The sequence below is a fragment of the Dipteris shenzhenensis genome, chromosome 17 (assembly GCF_047967505.1).
Source record: "Dipteris shenzhenensis isolate YYH24624 ecotype China chromosome 17, Dip_SZ_1.0, whole genome shotgun sequence".
NCBI classification, from domain to species: Eukaryota; Viridiplantae; Streptophyta; class Polypodiopsida; order Gleicheniales; family Dipteridaceae; genus Dipteris; species Dipteris shenzhenensis.
The window spans coordinates 26,699,297-26,720,131 of record NC_141612.1 but is presented as its reverse complement, the minus strand read 5'-3'; the positions used below and the strand labels follow the sequence as shown (position 1 = coordinate 26,720,131).

The 20,835-nt window shown below is 46.2% G+C and overlaps 1 protein-coding gene across 1 annotated transcript in view; it reads left to right on the top strand.

Annotated features, from left to right (window-relative positions):
• Positions 1-20,835, top strand: part of LOC147891908 (L-idonate 5-dehydrogenase-like) — a 64,672-nt gene that overhangs the window by 1,068 nt on the left and 42,769 nt on the right. The window contains exon 2 of the mRNA XM_087388119.1: positions 15,543-15,610. Coding sequence (XP_087244245.1) covers positions 15,543-15,610 — 68 coding nt within the window. The remainder of the gene's footprint in view (positions 1-15,542; positions 15,611-20,835) is intronic.

The following is a 20,835-nucleotide window of genomic DNA, read 5'->3' as shown; positions in this document are numbered from 1 at the left end:
GATTTTCATTACAGTCACGTTGGTGATCTGGTGCTCTAAAGATGAAATTGTAAACTTCGGAAGGACGTGGTTTGGTGGAGACGAACAGAATGAACGCTTGAACGTTGAACTCAGATAGTAGCTCATTTTACATAGATCTGAGATAATGGAGAAGTAGACGGCACTCTCAACAGTACTCATGGTATACCTTGCATGAGCAGCTTTAGAGCGTGTAAAGTTGGGAATGGATGTGCAGGAGCCGTGAATTAGTGACTTCCTTTTATAGTATGCGCCTTTTTTCCCGAAGATTCAATCATTCTATACCCACTTTTGATTGATCTGTTTGAACTTTGAATTTATTAGCTTTTATTGTTGTATGCTGCTTTGCATATGATTAAAATGCTAAGCAATAAATCGTGGATAAAGAGTTTGACCATAGACCTAACCCAAAAAGCTTCGTTACAATGGATTAAAATCAATATAAAGGACATATAGTAGAATCTTTGAACATCAGACTACAAGGCTGGGCAAGGGTCTTTGACTTGGCCACATATCATCCTAAAAGAAAAAGAAGTGCAATTTTTGTGGAACTTTATAGCAAGTGTGTAGCTTCACTGACAAGAATGTGGGCTAATTTTTGTTTAGCCTTCTCCTAGATGCTGACCTTATCACAAATTAGGTCTCAATCTTTGGAGGCCAATGGAAACTTGTGCGTGTCTTGTTTGTTTGTGTGCGTGTGTGTGTGTGTGTGTGTGTGTGTGAGAGAGAGAGAGAGAGAGACCAAGTTTGAGTTGCATCAAACTAGGCCAGGCCCTAGTAGGGAAACTAGAGATGCCTAGTACAGCCCTAAAGGTCTTTTATAAGCTGCAACACTCTGCCCCTAGTGGGGATCCTGTCACGTATCACTCCATAATTGATATGAGCTTTGTATTTCTCTTTACAGATTTCAGTTGTCTGTGCACAATAATTTTGATGCTCCTTGTTGGATTGTCACACAGCCTTGAAGTTTTGAGTTACTATACCTTCAAACTGATTTCTTAGAGACTGCATGCCAAATTTTTCTCTCCCAGGAAAAAGGTATCGTCTATCAAAAGCTTTGGAAACAATGCAAGAGTTCAGCATTCTGTGAGAGGCTGAAAGGGAGTGTTGGCTGTTCTGCAGCCTGCTTCTCAGGGTCCCAGCTCACTGCTGCCTAGGATACCTGGTAAGCCGGCACCAACAGCTATTGTGTAGGATTATACAACCAACTGATACCTTGGTCTTTGAAAATGTAGAAAATACAGCAGGCATGCCTTGCAAAATGCTCTCGCCTTTCGCCGGTCTTCCTAGAACTCTTTGCAGATGGTTCGCACTGTGTAGATGAGGTCATGCCAATATTGACAAGGGTAGCAGCAGGTCAAGTCTGCTCCCCCCCCATCACAAGACTGCAGCATGCGCCAGTGATCATCTCCCAAACACCGAGGCTCCGGACACAACGAGTCGGAGGGAGGGAGTCGTGGGTAGTTTGGCTCATGACCTGCTCTCCATCTATCAGATAGGCCGGGGAGATAACCTCCCCTTTGACAACCATGCCTTCATGCCTCAGGTGAAGACACATTGGATCCTTTGTAACCGGGCAATAATCCTGAGAGAGCACTGCCAAATCCTCTGTACTGAAGGGCCACTCCAAAAGAATTGGGCTATGATAGCCTCCATGTCTCGGGCCTTGCAAGGTCCCTCTCCTCATTTTCTCCAATCACAAGCCAGCCTTCGTGGTAGAAGAAGTATCAGATCTTTCTCAAGCAGAGCCTCTTCCATAGTTGGGACCAAATCCTTGGTAATGACCATAAGGGACACCTATTCCTCTATCTAATGTCGCTCCTGTGAGGGCACTAGAATGAGGCATCCAACTGACGCCTCAATAGGGGCATCACGGCTCATGGCCATCACACCAAACGCATGGCCCCAAGTCAACAAATCTGTGTAAGAAATATAGAGCAAGGTAGCCACCCCCTGAAGGGGCCAATAGTACCATGAGGCTTGAGGATGGTCCCAAGGCAACCATTAGTCTCCTTTACCAAGCATATCAGGGGAAAATGTTACTTCACATTTCCCCTTCTCCCAGTTACTCATCCACAAAGCATGCTTCGAGGGCCATAGCCAAAAACCCAAGAGTGACAGCATCTGGTCCCTGCAAATCTGTTCAAAGACCTGCGGGGAATACACCTCATCCCTTACTGCTGCAAAAAAACAGCCACAGGCAGGGTGAGCTTTGTTGCCTATGCCACCCAGCAAGCCACCCTTGTTGGGCCAAATGCAAAGCACTACGATCTCCAACTTGTGTGGATGGTTAGGAGGAACATTCATGAAGTTCCAAGGCCCAACTATCCAGAAATCCTTGTACAATGATTTTTGTATAAGAGGAATGAGCGAAGAGGTTGAGTGGGGACGGAGGGGAGGTAGGTTCCAAGTGTGGACCTAACAAACCCTCCCCTTGCGAGGGAGGAAGAATAGGGAAGGGATTGGAGGAAATGGAGAGGGTAGGAGGAATGGGAGACGCAACTGAATAGGGAGGTTGTAGGATTCTGAAAAAGCCTAGGAGGAGGTAATGTAGTTTTGGTCAGAATGGGGAAGAGAGGGGGAAGGGGCGAGGTCACGAAAGGGAGAGTTAGAGGGGCTGAAGCAGACTTGAGCCTTGAGGTTAGGAAGGGCCGGTGAGATGAGATGACGGTATTAACGTCATCGGGAGTCCAAATATGGTCTCTGGGAACGTACAAGCCAATACATCAGTTAAACACTAAGAGTTCATTAGTAGAGGTTGAGATCGTGGGCAGGCAGGATCAGTGCTGGATATGTAGGACCTTTGGGCATTTCACAAGAGATTGCCCAAAGAAGAAGAAAAGGCCCAAGAAGTATTTGTTGTGACCCCTCCTCGTCTTGATTTTGTAGTTTAGGTCATGACTAGTGATACCCATGGTCTAGTTCAGGTTGTGGCTGGTGATGCCCCAGACCCAGCCTTGGACGATGATGTTTTTTCACATTGGATGTGGTTCCAGCCTCTTCAACTCTTTTATACAAAGGCTCTTACGGGCTCCAACACTATGCTTGATTCTGAGGAGCCATTTTTCCCTTTTGGCTGATTTTGGAGAGGCAAAAGAGTTTGTGCCCTTGACCTTTGGCGATGCGGTTCTTGGTTTAGAGCATGCGCTTCCACGGCTATTGGGGTTCTTTCCCCTGTGGATTTCCCTCTTCTCCATTACTCTAGGAGATCTTTTACATAGGAGGGAGGTGTTTTTGCCACTAGATCAGGTAGGGTTTTCCAAACTACTTCCTCGTGCCGAATACTTAGGGCCTTGGTGGTAAATCTCATCGTCGCCAAAGGCAGCTAGTTCGATAATCATCCTCATCCATGTGTCAATAGGGGGCTTATCGACATTCTCTTTATCTAGGAACACAACTTGGATGTTCAAGATCATGCAAAGTCAGATAATTGGTTTTATATCATACCTTTTGGTCTCCTGCTTTTGTTAGGAAATGGAGTCAAGATGAGGCAGTTTGGTGTGTTCTAGTGTGAGTTCTAGTCTAGTGTGTCCTATGGTTGATGCCACATGCTACATTGGGAGTTATCGCATATGCATCGGTGTTCATCTGTGTGTGTGCACTCTATATGAGAGTTGTACTTGTCTAGTGTCAAATCAATCAAGTATCAAGCCTACAAGCTCTTTGGTCTACATGTGAGTACTTTCATTTTGTTCATTGCTCTTGCTATTTCATTTCCATTTCATTATGTCTCTCTTTGAGTATTATTATCTCTCTCCCTAGCCTACCCTCTCTCTCTCCCTCTCCACCATGCACCTTCATGTGGTATCAGAGCCTCCTTTCCTACCTTTCCCTCCTCCATGCTCAATCTAGAGGATGAGGGAAGCCCGCAAATGGAAGCCATCCTCTCCTAATGATTGAGCTTCCTTCCACACCTTTCTCTCCATCTTGTGTTCTTCTCCTACCTTAGTCTCGCCTTCGGAAGCTATGGATCTTGGTTTGCTGCCTACGTGAAAAGGAGCAACTCGGTCACCATTCTTGTGGGCATTATTGGGCGTCTTCGTAGAGGAAAAAGACAGCTCGTTTTTTGCTCAAAAACTGCTCGTTTGTGTTGTTTTGGGGGGCGTTTTTGTGAAGGAAATAGTTGCTTGCTGTTGTGGAGATGTTTCTACTAGTCGCCCTAAAAACGACCTCATTTAGAGCCCTTTTTTGAAGAAACGACTTACTTGAAGAGAGTTGCTACTACATCGACCATTGGCGTCAATATGTGTGACATTGCTACTCATTGCCTCTTCTCCTCTGCATGAGCTGAGATATCCTCATTTTGCCCACAAATTGTTGCTCCATCTCCCCCATGATGACATCTCTATCCTTTGCCTCTTCTGCCTTCAGTTCCAACCCTCAGCTTCATCTCTTTTCCCATTTCTAAAGTGCTGAAGACCAAAGTTGCCATTTTCTGAGCTACACAATGGGGTCTCTCTCTTCAAAATCATTGCTCGTGGAGAAGTTCAAGGGGGAAGGATTCTGTCACGGGGGTGTGAAATTCTAAGTACTTTAATGTACTACAAGACTATGACAACTTTGGTTTTAAAAGTCCAAGCGTGGGCTTAATAATGTGTAATTAAACGCGGCATGGTGCGTAGCACATAAGCGTAATTAATCCCTAGGCCCAAAGGCATTCCAAGGAATTAAAAGAGTGGTTGTTGGGAAATGATGACGTGGCATTTTTAATGGGCCCCCTAGAGGACCATGTACCTTCATTAGCCCCCCTAGAGTTCCAGGTGGCTCTAGTGCCTTCTACATGCTCCTTTGCCATTCCTAGACCTTCCTGGGCCTTCTAAACTTCACATGTGTGGTTTTCTCTCTCATCTTCTCCCTTTGTTGAGATTTTGGACTGGTTTTTCAGCCTCCTTCAGCTGAATTCCGTTTTTCTTCATAACTCCTCACCCGTTTGGATCCCTCGACTTCCGTTTGGCCCGATGGCTTCCCCTCTGCTTCCCCTTCGCAATGATATGCTTTTCCCTCCGTGCGTTTGGTAGAACGGGCAGAGCTGAGCACTTCTTTTGCTGGTCGAATTTGCAAAAGTGGCTTTTTCTGGACCTTTTTGCTTCTACAGGCTCATGGGCCTCTCCTCTTGCAAAGCTACAGCTTTCTGTTGAATTTCAAGTGGTCCCACGTGCTGGTTGACTGGTTTTTCTCAGTTTGGAGGACTTTCCCACGATGAAACTTCTCCAAAACCTTCTCAATGCATTCCTCTTTGAAGCACTCTTCTTTTGAGCCCAAGAACTCCCACTTCTTCGCGATAGAAGTGCTTCTTTTTGCATTTTTCAGTGGAATTCTTGCTGGTCGGCTCTTGTAAATGCTCTTTCTTCATGCTTTTGCACTCCTCTTTGGCTGAGAATGCAATTGGGCATTGGCTACTATGTCCTCTTGGCGATTGAGGACTTGGATTGAGTTTTCAGGGCTTGGTGAGTTGTGATTTTGCTGCTGCAATTTCTTTTTGCCATAAGCTATTGGTTGGCCTCGTGTGCCGCCTCTTTCTTGGTTCATAGGTGCCTGGGCAGTGCTACATGAGTCATTCTTTGATTGGGTACTTTGCTGATTTTATTTTGGAGCTTTGAAAAGCTTTGTGAATGCCATCTAGAAACCACTCAAAGAGAGTGCAATTGGGGTGCAGTGTGATTGCATCTGGATAGCCAATGGAATTGCACTCGGAAAAGAGAATGCCTTTGGATTGAGCCTATGGGTTAAGTGCACTTATGTGATGGTGTTCTATGCTTGAAAGCCTTACGAAGGCTCAGTGAATTGGGGCTGCGTGCTCAGTTGCAGGGAAGGTCTCCCAGATGCAACTTGTAATCATTTCACTATGAAATATAAAGAAATATCGAAAGAGGCGCCAGGGTGTTTGGGGCCAATCGGGTGCACTTGTCTATGTTTGTTGAGCAGGGGTATTCTAGCCTCCATCCCTTTTTTAGTGGTTTTGTTTGTGAACAAATGGGTAAATTGCAAGTGGTGATCATGCAATGGTTAATGGTTGTGATATATGCTTTGTGAGCTGTAAATAAGTGCTGAAGTGATTAAAGGTTTAGTTCCACCGCCCTCTGAGTGATTAGAGGCCGGTTTCAGATTCCTTACTTGGCAAAGTAAGGTTTAGTTGCTCCTCATGAGGGAAAATGTGTGGGATGCTATTGAGGATGACGCTCCCACAACGGATTCTCAAAACCTCAAGACATGGAAGCAACACAACCCAAAAGCTATTGCTATCATCGGACTTTGCCTCGATGATACTTTGATTGATCACATCGACTTCAAATCAATGGTCAAGGCGATATGGATGCGTCTCGAGAATCTTTTTCGTAGCAAAATCACAAACTCCAAGGTTTTGTTGAAGTTGCAATTTAATATATTGAAAATGGATGATAGTGATACCTTGAGTGCACATTTAGCAAAAATGCAATCTCTTGTGCAACAACTTTCCAGCTTGAAGTGTTTTCTGGACGACGAGGACAAAATGGCTATCCTTATGAAGAGTATTAAAGGAGTCACTCGTTTTGAGCATACTCTTGAAATACTTAGGCTTGCAACGACTACCTTTGAGGATATGGTGACTCTTCTTCTCGAAAAAGATCGCCGGAACAAAGATTCTCCGATCTCTTCTTCAGATACTACAGAGGCTTGTGCCTCCACCAGTAGATGGAAACCCACCAACACATGGAATGACAAAGCCATTGAAGCCTGTCAAGTGGACCTTTTGTAACAAGCTTGGTCATACAGAGGACAAATGCTACCAGAAGCTTGCCAAACAACAAACTAAGGACCATGCCAGTTGGGTTGCAACCGCCACGAGTGACAATGAAGATGACGACCCTCCGACATAAGTTCATACTCTTATTATTGAAATCCGACATCTCTCTTTCCCTCTAGAGGACAATGGAGGTGATGATCCATATATTTTCTAAGCATGTTTTATTTGGGTACTCTGCCCTAGGATGTTTCCCATAAATGAATGCAATAAATCTTGTGTGTTGAGTCAATAAAGGTCCTCTGCCTTGGATAGTCATTCTAGAATGATATATTGCTTTTATATTTATGGTGTGTGGCTCCATGTCGCTACTTAGTCCCTGGAACCAGGAGGGGGATGTACTGTGGGAGCCATGTATTAGCTTTGATAGGTCTATTAATCAGGCATGGCATGTGAGTTCCAGGATGTTGGTGCATTGGTCTCCTAGACCTCTGAGTTGGTCATGCATCCATGCATGATGAGCCTCTGAGCCATGCTAGGTGAGCCTCTGAGTCTATACCATGCTCACTAGTCTTCGAGCCATGATCACGTCACTCCGAGTTAGCATGGGAGCCATGTCTAGTTCTAGACCGTCATTGCACAATTCGATGACCGTCATTGTCACGTTCTTGATTCCATTCCAGTAGTCACTCCTCTTTCCTTCATGGGCGGGTGTTAGGAAATGGAGTCAAGATGAGTCAGTTTGGTGTGTTCTAGTGTGAGTTCTAGTGTAGTGTGCCCTATGAATACCACGTCACATTGGGAGCTATCCCATATGCATTGGTGTTCATTTATGTGTGTGTGCTCTATGTAAGAGCTGTACTTGTCTAGTATTAAATCAATCAAGTATCAAGCCTACAAGTTCTTTGGTCTACATGTGAGTACTTTTATTTTGTTCATTGCTCTTGCTATTTCCTTTCCATTTCATTATGTGTCTCTTTGAGTATTATTATGTCTCTCCCTAGCCTCCCCTCTCTCCCTCTTCACCATGCACCTTCAGCTTTGGGCACTAGGGGAGGAATGTGCATTTTCAAGCTCCTTTCTTCCCCTTGTGGTCGGATATGGTTTCGTTATATTCTCTAGAGCGCAGTGGATATTAGTTCTGATTGATGGACATAAGGTTGGCCTTCTTAACCTTTATACCCCCAGCAATAGAGGGGATCGTGTCCTTTTCTGGAAGGAACTTCTCTCTGGGGCACCAATTACAGACTCATGGATTATTAGAGGTGACTTCAAGAGGGGGCAGCAGCCTTCCCTCTACTGCCTCTCCCGCTCCCTTCCCTCTGCTGTCCCCCCCTCTTCCTCTCCCGCTGCTGTCCCTCCCCTACCCTGCTCCCTTCCCTCCCTACCCCGCTCCCTTCCCTCCCTACCCCTACCCTTCCCTCCCTACCCCGCTCCCTTCCCTCCCTACCTCCGCTTCCTCTCCCTCCCTACCCTGCTCCTCCTCTCCCTACCCCGCTACCTCACCCTCCCTACCCCGCTCCCTTCCCCTCCCCTTGCTGCTTTCCCCGTCTCTTCCTACCCCCCCACTGCCCCTCCCTCCTTACCCCCTGCTCCCCCTTCCCCGCTCCCCCTACCCGCCCCTCCCTCCCTTCCCCGTTGTCCTCTCCCTACCCCCCCGCTGCCCCTCCTTTCTATCCCCCTGCTCCTTCTACCCCCCTCTACCCCCTACCTCGCCTCCCTTCCACTCCCTTGCCCCTACCTTCTGCCCCTCCCTCTCCCACTTTCTCAGCCTCTAAATCACCCCTCCCACCCTCCCCCCCCCCTCTCAACCTCTGACGAAACAAGAGAGAGATTTTCTCTCTCTGACAGCAGGATTGTCGGGCGGACAGAGCATCTTTGTGTTCGTGTCGGCCATTCCACCTTGATTGACAAACGGGTTCCCATTCAGCCAATCCTCGACCGCTTCCATCGGCCGCAAAAACAGTTACCTTTTCCAAAGACGAGCTTCAGCAGCTCAAGACAGACTCAGAGCAGGAGTATGCCACCTCACTCTTTGCTCGCATCCACTGTTCCCACCCCTCCAAGCTACAGGCTAGGGATTGGATGCTTTCGGCTTTACTTGGAGACCTCGCAAGGCACCTCACCGATGTTCGTCTGCTCGGACGAGTGTTCTTCTAGGTGGTATTTGATTCTCTAGAGTCAGCAGGTTCAGTAGTCAAGGCTAGTCCTTTGGCATTGAGCTCCAGGAGGATCTTTTTTGGGTTTTGATCCAGTTGAGGAAGATAGCAGGGTAACATCACTTTTCATCAGGTTCCCTGGTCTTCCTCAGGTCTACCATCGACTCTTACCGTCCATAGGAGCTACTTTTGGGTTGGTCACAGAGATCCCCCCCTTCCCTAGCAAGCCCTCTTTAGCGGCATAGGCTGTCAGATCGGATGGGTTGCCACGAGTTAGGGTCATTGTCTCTGACCCTGATATTACAGATCATCACATTATGCTTTAGCGACCAAATGGTTCCTTTTTTCAACAGAGAGTTGAGGTTGCTGGGAGACAGGATCAGTGCAAGATTTGCAGGACCCTTGGGCACTTCGCCAGGGATTGCCCAAGGAAGAAGAAAAGACCCAAACGGTTTATTCCGCCTTCTCGTTCTACCTCCTCTACACGCGCTACTAGAGCCCCCCCTTCTTGCCCAAGACCTTCGGGACTAGCCCTAGATCTGGACCCTCTTCTTTAGCGCGCACAATACGTTCAATACCCCGTTGGATGCCTGTGAGGGTTGCTAACACTCTGACACCTCTATGAGGCACCTCGGACCATTCTCAGTTACAGGGAGGTGATATTCCTGCAGGCGTAGATGTGGTTGCCCCAGTCCCCTCACCTGCTCATCGGGAGGGCAACCCATTTCTTCAGGTCCTATCACTGATGTTCATGATCAGCCCCCTCCCTCGGTTAGTCACACTTCACCTCTTGATAGAGGTAAGGGGGTTTTTCTCCTTCTCCCTCGGGTGCAGGGATTCGAACTCTTTTGCAGTACTGGCAGATTTGGCAGAGTTGGAGATAGAGGAGGAGTTTGTACCCTCTACCTTGGGGGAGCCAGTTATTGGGATTCCGTTGGACAGGGTTTCCCCCTCTGCTGGAGTGGGTTTTCTTTCACCAATTGATTTCCCTCCACTTGATAGGAGGACGATTTCACAGGAGAGGATTTTCTCCACCACCAGGTCGGGTAGGGACTTTCACCCGGCCTTCTCCTCTCGTCGATGAGGATTGTTATTTGGAACGTTCAGGGCCTCGGTGGTATACCTCATCACCGCCGGAGGCAGCTGATTCGTAACCAACTCCATCCAGGTGTTTCAGGTGGCCCCATTGATATACTTATGCTCCAAGAGCATAAGCTAGATGGTAACATGGTTGAGATGCCTTCAGACAAAAGAGGGGGTAGGGAAGGTGGCATTTACTCCCTGGAGAGAGCAGCATGGGATGTCTTCCTTTTTCAGTTCAGTGGCAGAGATGCTTGGTATGATGATGCTTTTCACACTCAGCCACAGTCTCTTCTGTTTTCTTGGTCGAATAGGAGAGTAAGAATGCCTATCCACGCACAGATTGACAAATTTTATGTGGATGATTGGGCATTGGACAGAGGCGGGACAGTATGCATCAGCGCTGGGGTGTCCACTTCAGATCATTTTCCGATTGTTTTGGTGGTTTCAGAGCCTCCGGCGAGAGGCCACTCTGCTAGTATCAGGATTCCAGATGCCTTCTATGCAAAGGAGGGCCTCACAGAGGGAGTCCTACGGATTTGGGTTTCTCACTTGCAGGGTGGGCAGTCGTCCCCGTCAGATGTGGCTGCAGCCCTCACTGACATTAGCAACTTTTATCATTTCGGTGCTAGTGTTAGGAGAGATGGAATTCACAGGAGAGAGATTGCCATTCAACAGCAGCTGGCAGCTCTTCAGAGAGAAGAGCAGAAACGGCCTACAGATGCTTGGATTTAGGAGCGCCTTGCTGCAGCAAGGGCTCATCAGCAGACACTTTTAGATCAGCCTGTAAGGATTGCAAGATACATGGAGATGGGTAGAGACTCACAGTGGTATCTTGATCCACAGACCCCATTCTCCTGGCTATTGGATCTTGGAGGCTTTTGTTGTATGGAGGTTCTCCTATTAGATCCTTGCAGTGGGATCCAGGGGAATGGGAGTGGATAGTTGCAGGGCAACGAGAGAAAGGCATCCCCTTCTTTCGTTACATGGTCAGAAATGCCAGGAGATTCCAGCTCAGTTGTAGAGGCTGGAGGTCCTCTAGAGCTCCTCATTGGGATACTTTTCAGATTTCTACAGAGATGCAGAAAAAATTTTGGAGGAGACTTTGGAAATCCCTCAAGAATAGGAAAGTGACATTATTCATCTGGCTTACTATTCATGGAGGGATTGTAGTGAACCTGTGGAGATCCAGGTTCGGGGCTGATCCTACTTGTCCTCCTCGATGCCACTCAGCAGTTGAGTCAGTGCAACACTGCCTTTGGGAGTGCACTTAGGTGAGGATGGTTTGGAAGGGTGTTGCTAGGATACTTTGCACTTTTCATAGAGCACCCTTCTTCATGACTTGGGGATTAGTTGCTTGGTTGTCACTTACTGGTCCACAGGCTTTCTCCGAGGGACATGACACGGACATAGCTTTTTTTGTTCGACAACATCTTGTCGGGTCATGCTCCCTCCGGGATGTTCCGTTCACTCCATTCAGAGCTCCCCACACTTCTGTAGACACATCTTGGGAGATTCTGGCTAGTCTCATAGCATGGCATATTTGGAGAGCCAGATGTACAGAGGCTTTTGAGGACTCCCACGTTCACCCTTCTTAGACTATGGCCAGTATCTGGGCAGATACTATACACACTTTGATAGCCATTTGGGCGAACATACAGGGAACCTCCAGGATTGCTACTGCTAGGAGGGTTGTTTTTCTCAGAGTCTAGAAGGATTGTCCTTTCTTCTCTGACTCTCCTTCAAGGATGAGGTGGCATTTTCAGCCGCCACCTGGGATTTTTGTTTGCTCATTCTGAGCTGTTTTTATTCTCATGCTTGACATGATGGACTCCCGCACTTGAGCTTGCTCTGCGGTTTTTATTCATACTTAATGAAGTACTTTTCTTGAAAAAAAAAAAGATGTGACTTAAAGATGGTGAAGTTGCCCTCATACAAAAGGGGAAAAGAGAAGGTGGCATTCACTCATGTGGGAGAACAGCTTGGGATGCCCTCTTTTTCTAGTGGAGTGGTAGAGATGCTTGGACAAAGGGACATCTTGTCTCATTCACTCCTATTCTCATGGTCGAATAGGAGACTGCAGATGCCCATCCATGCATGGATAGACTGATTTTATGTTGATGTTTGGGGATTTGTAGACAAAGGTGGCTTGTTATGCATTTCACCATGGGTTCCCATGTCGATTACTTTTCAGTGGTTATGATGATTTATGGGCTGCATTTGGACGCTGCTTTTGCCAGTATCAAGATTCCATCTCTCACACTATGGCCAGTATATGGATAGACACTGATGGCCATCTTGGCGAGCATGCAGGGATTCTCTTGGGCAGCTTTTGCTAGGAGGGCTGCTTTGCTCAGGGAATGGAGGGGCACTCCCTTCTTCTTTGAGTCTTCCACAGGGTTGAGGTGGCATTTTCAGCCTCAATCTTGGTTATTTTATACCTCTTCTTGAGGAGTCTTTTCATTCATGGCATGATGTATTACCGCCTTGAGCTTGCTCTTGCAGGTTTTATTCATACTTAATGGAAGTCTATTTTTTGCCAAAAAAAGAAAAATTATTCTCTACTCTTGGCTTGAGACACGATAGAGAAAGTGTTTCTCAACTTATTGACTCTGACGGGGTTTTTACCATCAGAACCTGATGCCGTGTTTCGTACAGCTACTGATTTTGATGTCTCCCTTCTTTTAGAAATCTTGACATGTCTACCAAAGATGATTCCAAACATAGAGTTTGAAATAGGGTATTCTAGTATTGGTGAAATCAGACATGAAAGTCTCACTTGATGCACCCTTTACCAATCTAGAATTTAGGACTGTACTTCTTGCCCTCCGCAAGGCAAGTGGCTAGGCTTAGATGAGTTGACACCCTCTTTTTTCATTGCTTTTTGGGACATGATCGGGAACCATGTTATCTCAGCTCTGAAGGGCATTCAGGATTCTGGTAGTCTGCCTGATTGACTTACAGAAAGTCATGCCTTCTCTGATGTGCACATAGGCTTGAGACCTTAGGAGTACATTCGGCTCATTTTCTACCTCACTAGTGGGGCAGATTATTACTTCTTTTGGGATCCTAGGTCTTGCCCACCTGCCCCTCACTCTAAATCATGTGGTTTGCAGATTAGATGTCTTTTAAGCATTCAAATGTCTTCCTAGAGGTATTTTTGCATTCCATAGCTGTCCATTAGATTATATTTCTGTTTGTAAAACTGCTTTTCCCCCCTTGGGTCTTGCCATAATTTATGTAACATTTTAGCGTCTCCCTGATTTTGCATGCATCTTCTGCTATGTCAGCAGTTGTTGTGCCCCATAATACCATCCATTTCATCCCCTCTCTATGCCATCCAGTAGTTTGTGTTAGCTTGTATTGCCTTATGTGGTATCCTACTGGCATCCATGTTTTCCACCTTGTTGAGATGGGCCATGAATTGGCACAATGCTTTGCCTTCGGGAGGTGTCATATCTGTCTCAGACGGTAAGATGGGGTTGGGTCTTTGTGCTTTACCCCTAGCTCCCATATGAGAAAACGTTTCTGTAAAGTCTCTATTCTTTTCTAGTTGGTCCTAGAGAGCCCGGGTGCCAAGGCTGGACACCCATAAGGGATCATTGTTTGCACAAGCATAGTGTGTAGAAACTTTCTCATTTTCAATTCCATAGGTGCACCTTCCTACACTTATTTTGGAAGCTATACAAAGCTTTCAAACCTCCCATATTTCTTCTTTTCATGCATGCATTCCATTTGTAGTTGTCTGCAAATTCCTGCCCTAAATATTTATATGTTTGTGATTGTTTCCAAAGGTTCCTTCAAAAGTGACATCAATTTGTTTATTGTGAGCCCCAATTACCATTATCTTTGCCTTCGCTATGTTTACTTGCATACCTGAGAGTTTGTCGGAGCAGTTTCCCATTGCGTCAAATGTGCTTGCATGTCCTTCTTGCTCCTTGCAAAGAAGACCATGTCATCTCAATTACAAAATCAAGGGCAGGTAATAACATTAACAGAAATACCTGTCAAAGAAGCCTGATAAGCAGTAATAGGCTTCCCTCCTGGAGCTGGTTTTGGTTTACAGGCTTGTACTTGCGGGGAACCTTTCTTTGTTGGACAATCAGACTTGGTGTGACCCCGTTCCGTAAATAAAACAACATCCCTCCTTGAGATGCAAAGTGCACAAAAATTGATCTTTACTGCCCTTTGTCAAAGTCAATTTCTTCTTGGAAGAGCTATCCTGAGACTTGCCCTTCTCGGTGCCAGAAGTCAGCTGGAAGAACTTACGTTTGTTCTTCCCAGCTGTATCTGAAGTGGCTTGCTGCTTTGCTGAGGTCATCATGTCATCATAGATGCACACATGCATGAAGGGGGGCTTGCAGAGTAGAGCTAGCTGGTGTCTGTGTACTAACATGTTACCTATGGATAACCTATAAGGGTGTTTTAGGTACCATGCCCCCTTCTCTGTCAGATGGGCTCATCCATCTCATCCCCAAAGGTGGGAATAGGCCCTCATCTCTCAGTGGAGACCCAGACTTCTCCTTAGCACTACCTGCAAAGTCCTCACCAAGGTAGTAAGCCTTGGAAGTTAGTCACTCCTACCCGACCTCATACATGACACTCAGATTGGACCTGTATAGGCCAGAGCATCTTTGGTAATATTTTCTCATTGTGGCAAGCGATTGAATGGGCAGAGGAAAGCCATCATCCCTTGGCCATTCTTTTGCTTGACTTTAAGAAATCAAATGGCAGGGTGGACTAGAGTTCCTTGGAGGGAACCCTACCCTGCATGGGTTTCTTTGAGCAATGGATCCCAGGAGTTTCCTCACTTTATCAGTCAGCTCAAATCGAGGTTCACACTTAGAGTGGCAGAGGGGACAGATTTCAGATCTAAAGATCTGTTCGCCAAGGCCACCTGCTTGCCCCCTTCCTATACCTTTTTGCGGCTAAGGCTATGACTCACGTCTCTGTGTTGCAGACACAAATTACTTGTCCTCGTCTTCCTATCCTAACTCCTCGATAGTGAGCTTGTGGACGACACAGCTATATTTTCCCTCAGGAATTTCCATGTTTCAGAGGCACCTTGGAGGATTTCTGTATCATAGCAGGGGCAATTCTCAAGACAAAGATCTTCATGAATATGTAGTCATTCTGGATTTGTACAGGCAACAGGCAGTCAACCAGAGAAATATACTCCTATTCTGTGGCACTACACTTCTCAAGGTTATGTGTGGAACTGATCTCTCTTCTGGCATTTTTTTGTGTGGAGAAATAACCTTCTTTGATTTTATTTCCAATGTAGCGGGCTTCGAATTAGCTGGTAGAATCTTACAATTGTGTGTAATGTAGACATGCATAAATTCCACTAGCACATAAGATTTAGTTGTCATAGCAACTCTCTGAATTCCTCACAAGAAGCTTTAAGCATCCTGCTGTGAGTGTCACACAGTACCCTTGTGCATTAATATGTGTCTGTTTTGTGATGTTGACTTTGTTGATGGTAACTCAGAGAAAAAGTTTAATGGGATTAATTTCATTTTTTAAGATGTATTTAAATGCTTTTTTGAACAAATTTCGTGCAGGCAGCAATGATGTAAGGGTGCAGATAAAAGCTGTTGGCATTTGTGGCAGTGATGTGCATTATGTGAAGGTATGAACATTTCGATCCTTTCTGTATCTGATCTTGCTTCTGGTTATGGATCTCAAAACCTGGTCTCATATATTGTAACAGGGTGGTAAGGTCAACATCATTACACATGACAAGCTGTTACTAAGCAGAAAAGACCATTGGACGCAATCATAAATATCTTAGGCTTTCAAGACATCATAGTGACAACTTATGACTTGCTAATGGTTGCGCAGTTCCAAATCAGTATATAGCTTGAAGCGTTGCAGGAGAAAACAAGATAAGCTTCCGTAGTTGCTAGCCACTATAGGTGCAATCAACTCCCAGCCGCTACCTGAGACTGCTCCTCGCGCTTTTCTCCTGCTGTGGCCTACCCTTCTGCTACATCCTCCATTGCCTCTCTCTTAACCTGCTTTCTGCTTCCCTCTCCCGTTGAGATCCCCCTTTCCCTCCCACTTATGGTGCTTCTGCTCTTATCTCCCTAGCCCTATCTTGCTGTCCCCTTTCCCCTGGCAGCTCATAGCTCTCCCACTACCTTGGGACCACCCTCATGCTACACCCCTGCCCCTCCTGGAGACCTCTAGCTTGTAATGACTTTTCCTTTGTTTGTACAGTACCTCCCTATTCCAGCACCCCATTTCAGTGCCCTTCCCTTATCCTCGCTGCCTTTACCTTGCTCAAGCTCCCCTTATTTTTCCATTTTCATTTTCTCTTTTGTGGGGTGGGAGGATGTTCTTTAGGGGAAAAAGACAGACATGGAATCGATATTTGGGCAGCTCACAACTGCGTTGGTCAAAGCAAGCTATGGGGAATGGTAAGAAAACCTGGCTAGGCAGTGGCTAACTTTTGGTGCAGTTATAATTCAATATGAAATCCAGTTTCCTCATACAGGGAAATCTTGGCAACGAGGAAAGAAGGTATTCAACTCATAAAACCAGAAATATGCACTGGTTTGAGCATTCAAACCTTGCAGACCTTAACTCTTGGCAATTAAGATGTTTTGCACAATAATCATCAGCTTCTGCAATGTTCAGACACTCAGCATTCCAGCGGTAATCTGAGGAATGTACAATTGTCCACATATCTATAGAAATTCTATGCGGTCATTTTTTTTCAGGAGAAAAGAACAGTCGATTAGAAAGCTTTTGAAAAACCGATACAAATCAGTGATCCATGGGATGCTTGACCAACCATAAAAGACATTTGGCTGCTATGCAGCCTGTTTCACAGTATCCCAGCTCACTGCCAGGCCATGCCTTGTAGAATCATGCCCACCTTTCAGTGGTTTCCTCCTCATCTGTTCCAATCATTATCCTATGGGTAGACCTCATGGCCTACCAGCCATAAGAAATAGAGATCTTCCATGGGTGGGAGCTAGCGGGAGTAACCTGGTAATGGTCTCATGTGGCTCCTTGAGCTAGTGCAGCTCCTATGAGAGGGGTCCAAGCCGACGCATCCAACTAAAGTCATTCACCAATCCAGTAGTATGCCTTGCAGAATCATGCCCACCTTTCAGTGGTCTTCCTCCTCATCTATTCCAACCATGGTCCTATGGGTAGACCTCATGGGCTACCAGCCATAAGAAATAGAGATCTTCCTTGGGTGGAGGCCTGGTAATGGTCTCATGTGGCTGCTCAAGCTAGTGCAGCTCTTATGAGAGGGGGTCCAAGCTGACACATCCAACTAAAGTCATGTACCAATCTGGTGGTATAGGAGGGGAAAGGCACCTTTGATGCACTTTGAGTGCCCTACCTTAGATGTCCAAAATGAGTGTCACAAGAAACGTTTCATATATATGTATTTTATATAAAATATATACATATATTACATAAACACAGTGCATACACACTCAAGTGTCAATAATCATCAATCGATACAAAAGATAACAAAATGTAATACATGTAACATGTTTGATGTCTTAATGTCAAATGATAAACTTAGAATTGTATACATAATCCATCTTCCATGAAACCATGGTCCAAGCCTCGAAGGCCTACAGGCAATAGCCCACAAGCTAGCTATAGCCTACACTCTACTATCTAGTCTCTAGAGCTAGGGGAGCCTAGGGCCCTAGCAAGTCCATACAATCTTGGGATACTTCTCCTCAAGGAGACTTCCCTTTCTCTTGTAGTTGGAGCCATTGTCGGTGATGACTTGCACCACATTGTCTTCACCAACCTCCTTGATGGCTGCCTCAATGTGACCCCATATCCCCTCTCCGGTGATGTGAAGGCCGGCATGTGAAGCATCAACCACCCTCAAGAAGATGCTGCCCACACAACAAGTGACCAAAATATTAATCTTGTGTCTTTCTGTCACTCCATCTGTCGGAGACTATGGTGCATCCATACCCCGACTCCAGGCTTCCTTGAGTGCCTCCATGTCTTTATGAATTAATCCCACCTTCTTCTTCAAATGTGTGGTGGGGAGAGTCTCAGAACTAGTAGGTGTAAGGGATGATGCTCCTTCTCTACCTATAGCTACAAGTGCATGGTAAAACTTCTTGTAGGCAGGAGTCCTTGCAACATGGAAGGGAATATTGCAAGCATAGAAAAATTGCTCCTCTGCAATTTCAGCCTCTTGCTTCAGGCGTGGTGTCCAAGTAGCATGTATAGGAGTAACTCTCGGAGTGACAACTATTGGACCATGTGTCCTCTTAGCAGGTTGCCGTGGAGGAGCTATTGGCATAGTGGACAGTTCAACTGACACGGATGTCGATGGAGTGGTGTCATGTAGAGGCTGAGTAGAGACACTCCAATGCACTTGTGATGTTGACGTATATGGGCCTCCCTCTTGCTGTGAGAGAGACATACCTGAAACCTCGACATCCTTGGTATTTGACTGGGATGATGTGACGGTTGCCTCAATGCCCAACTTCTGCTGCTGAATCTGATTTGTGACCACAGGATGGAGGAGGTGTCAAATCTCAACAAATTTGGTAGAGGTACCTGCATATGCCAAGAAGATTTCCTTTGGAATGGCATGGCACGGACCTTTTCCTTGGCCTCCCTCCCATAAGAAATGCACTCTAAGTCGAGGGTCAATGTGTCACCACAAAACTTGCACATTGAGCATCTCGAGGCCATGGGATAGAGAGGAGAGTTTGGACAATGTGCTGAAGCTCCTTGTATTTTCTTTGTACTCCACGCATCTATTTGTAGGTGGTAGCCTTCTTTTTGTATCTCGTGGTGGTGCCTTCCATGGCAGTCATGGCATTGGCCTCGGTATCTATAGTGGCCTCCAATGCAGTACACTAAGTTGGTCATATTAAATCTCCAAGGAAGCCAAAGTATTGGAGGAACTGGAACATGACTCGTCTGTGGAGGTGAGCTTGCTTTGGAGGTGAACCGTCTCATCTTATTATGCTGTATTTCCCTTCAATAAATCTGTTATTTGTGTATTCCATGTACCCTTGTCATGCTTGAGACTTACTAGTTCAGTTGCCTAAGCTGGCTTGCCTTGCTGCAATTCGAGGAGCTCTTTGTTGCGCTTGTCTTGCTTCTGTCTTAGCACAGTAAGTTGGTTCTCCCGTGCAGCTCTCTCTTCCTAAAATTGGTCCAAATGATTCTGTGTACCTTTTTCCATGTCTTGTACCTAGCTCTGTAACTTCCTGATGTATGGAGTGTGAGATAGTTATGAGCAGTAGATTAATACAGTTTGGTGCCTAATTGGCTGGAACTATCATCAAGCACACGACCCACCACATGAAGAGAGTGCTTCACCCACACACACGTGTCCCCACACCAAGGTGATGAACATTTTGTACATCTCCCAAATTGCAGAATGTGGCCATCTCTCTTCACCATCTAGGTCATGTACGGGTGAGTATCAAGATCCATGAAAGGCTCCCGGAGTCAAGGGCCAGGCCACTGTCTCATCGTGCCCAACCAATGCCCGCGCTACCCCGGTATATGACCTTCTTGATCGCAGGTGTTTAGATGCCAGATCAAGGGCTATCAATTGGACTCATCTCTATCCTGGGGACTGGCCCAAATGATGCTGCTTGAGAGATGCCGCCACACTCTCATCAAGCTCCTTATTAGTGGCAACTGCTTTCCAATGAGAGGGGCCTCTATGAAGATGTTGCTTCCATTGTGATGTTGTGCAGGGTGTGCTCCTTAGAATCCCCTACCGTAGTAGCAAGAGCTTTGAAGTCTTGGAGCTTGGAGCCAGACCTTGTCAATGAGCTTCGCCAACACAGCTGCTCTTCATCATTGGATCAATAATACCCAGGCTTCCCTTTGCCTGCGATAAAAGGTGACTCAATGTGAAGACAAATTGTGGAGTGGCTTGGCGTGGAGACATGTGACTCAAGATGAAGACAAATTGCATCAAGTTGAGCCAGTTATTGTGAAGTGGCTTGGCATACATCTATGCAGCTCAAGGTTGAGCCAAGCGGCTGGTGATGGAAATAGATTGAAGAGTGGCTCTTGATTGAACCAAGAAGAGAGGGATATAGAGGGAGCATATGACTATTATGGTATCACTACATGAGGATCTTGTTTTAGGTTTCATGGAGTGCTTTGCACTCCTACAAGGAGAACAAAGGCACTATTGCAATAGGAGTTGGCACATTATCCATTCCAATGGCTATGGATGAGGCTATATTATAAGTGGAGAGAAAGATTCATAAAAACGGAAGTAAATAGAGAACCCGAAGACCAATGAATAAGGAGATCATTGGACAAGGGAGGTGATTATTGACACAAGAATGCAGTCTACGGACGAGAGAAGAGGGCATTATTCATTCTCTAGGTATTGAGCAGGGAGCGTGAGGGAGTGAACCTCAGTGAGGGGTAGAGGTGTTCAGCAGGCTTGAGCTATGAGCTTGCTTTGGTTGTAAGCAAAAGCAGTGCAATTTGAAAGATTAGAAGAGTTGTCTTTTCATCACGTCTGCTCTATGTCGGCCATCATCCATTTCTTGTGCTTCTCTTGTCCTTGATTATTTGCATTGTTCTATGTGTTGTGGGTTCTATGTCTGAGATTTAGGCACATGATGCTTTGCCTTACTGAAGGAGCCCTAGGCTGGTGGAAATAATTCCACACCTGTTTGACCCACCCCTCAACAGGGGGTTGGTGGGAGGGAAGGCCTGGGAAGGTCCATGGGAGCTGACGGGCTGCTCTGCCCAAGAGCAGGGCAGCCAACGAAGAGGTGAATGCGGGGGGGAAGGGGGGGGGGGGGAGGCGTAGAAGCAGCTCCCACATAGGAGCAGGAGGTGAAGGACCAGCAAGCAGGTGAGGAGGGTGTA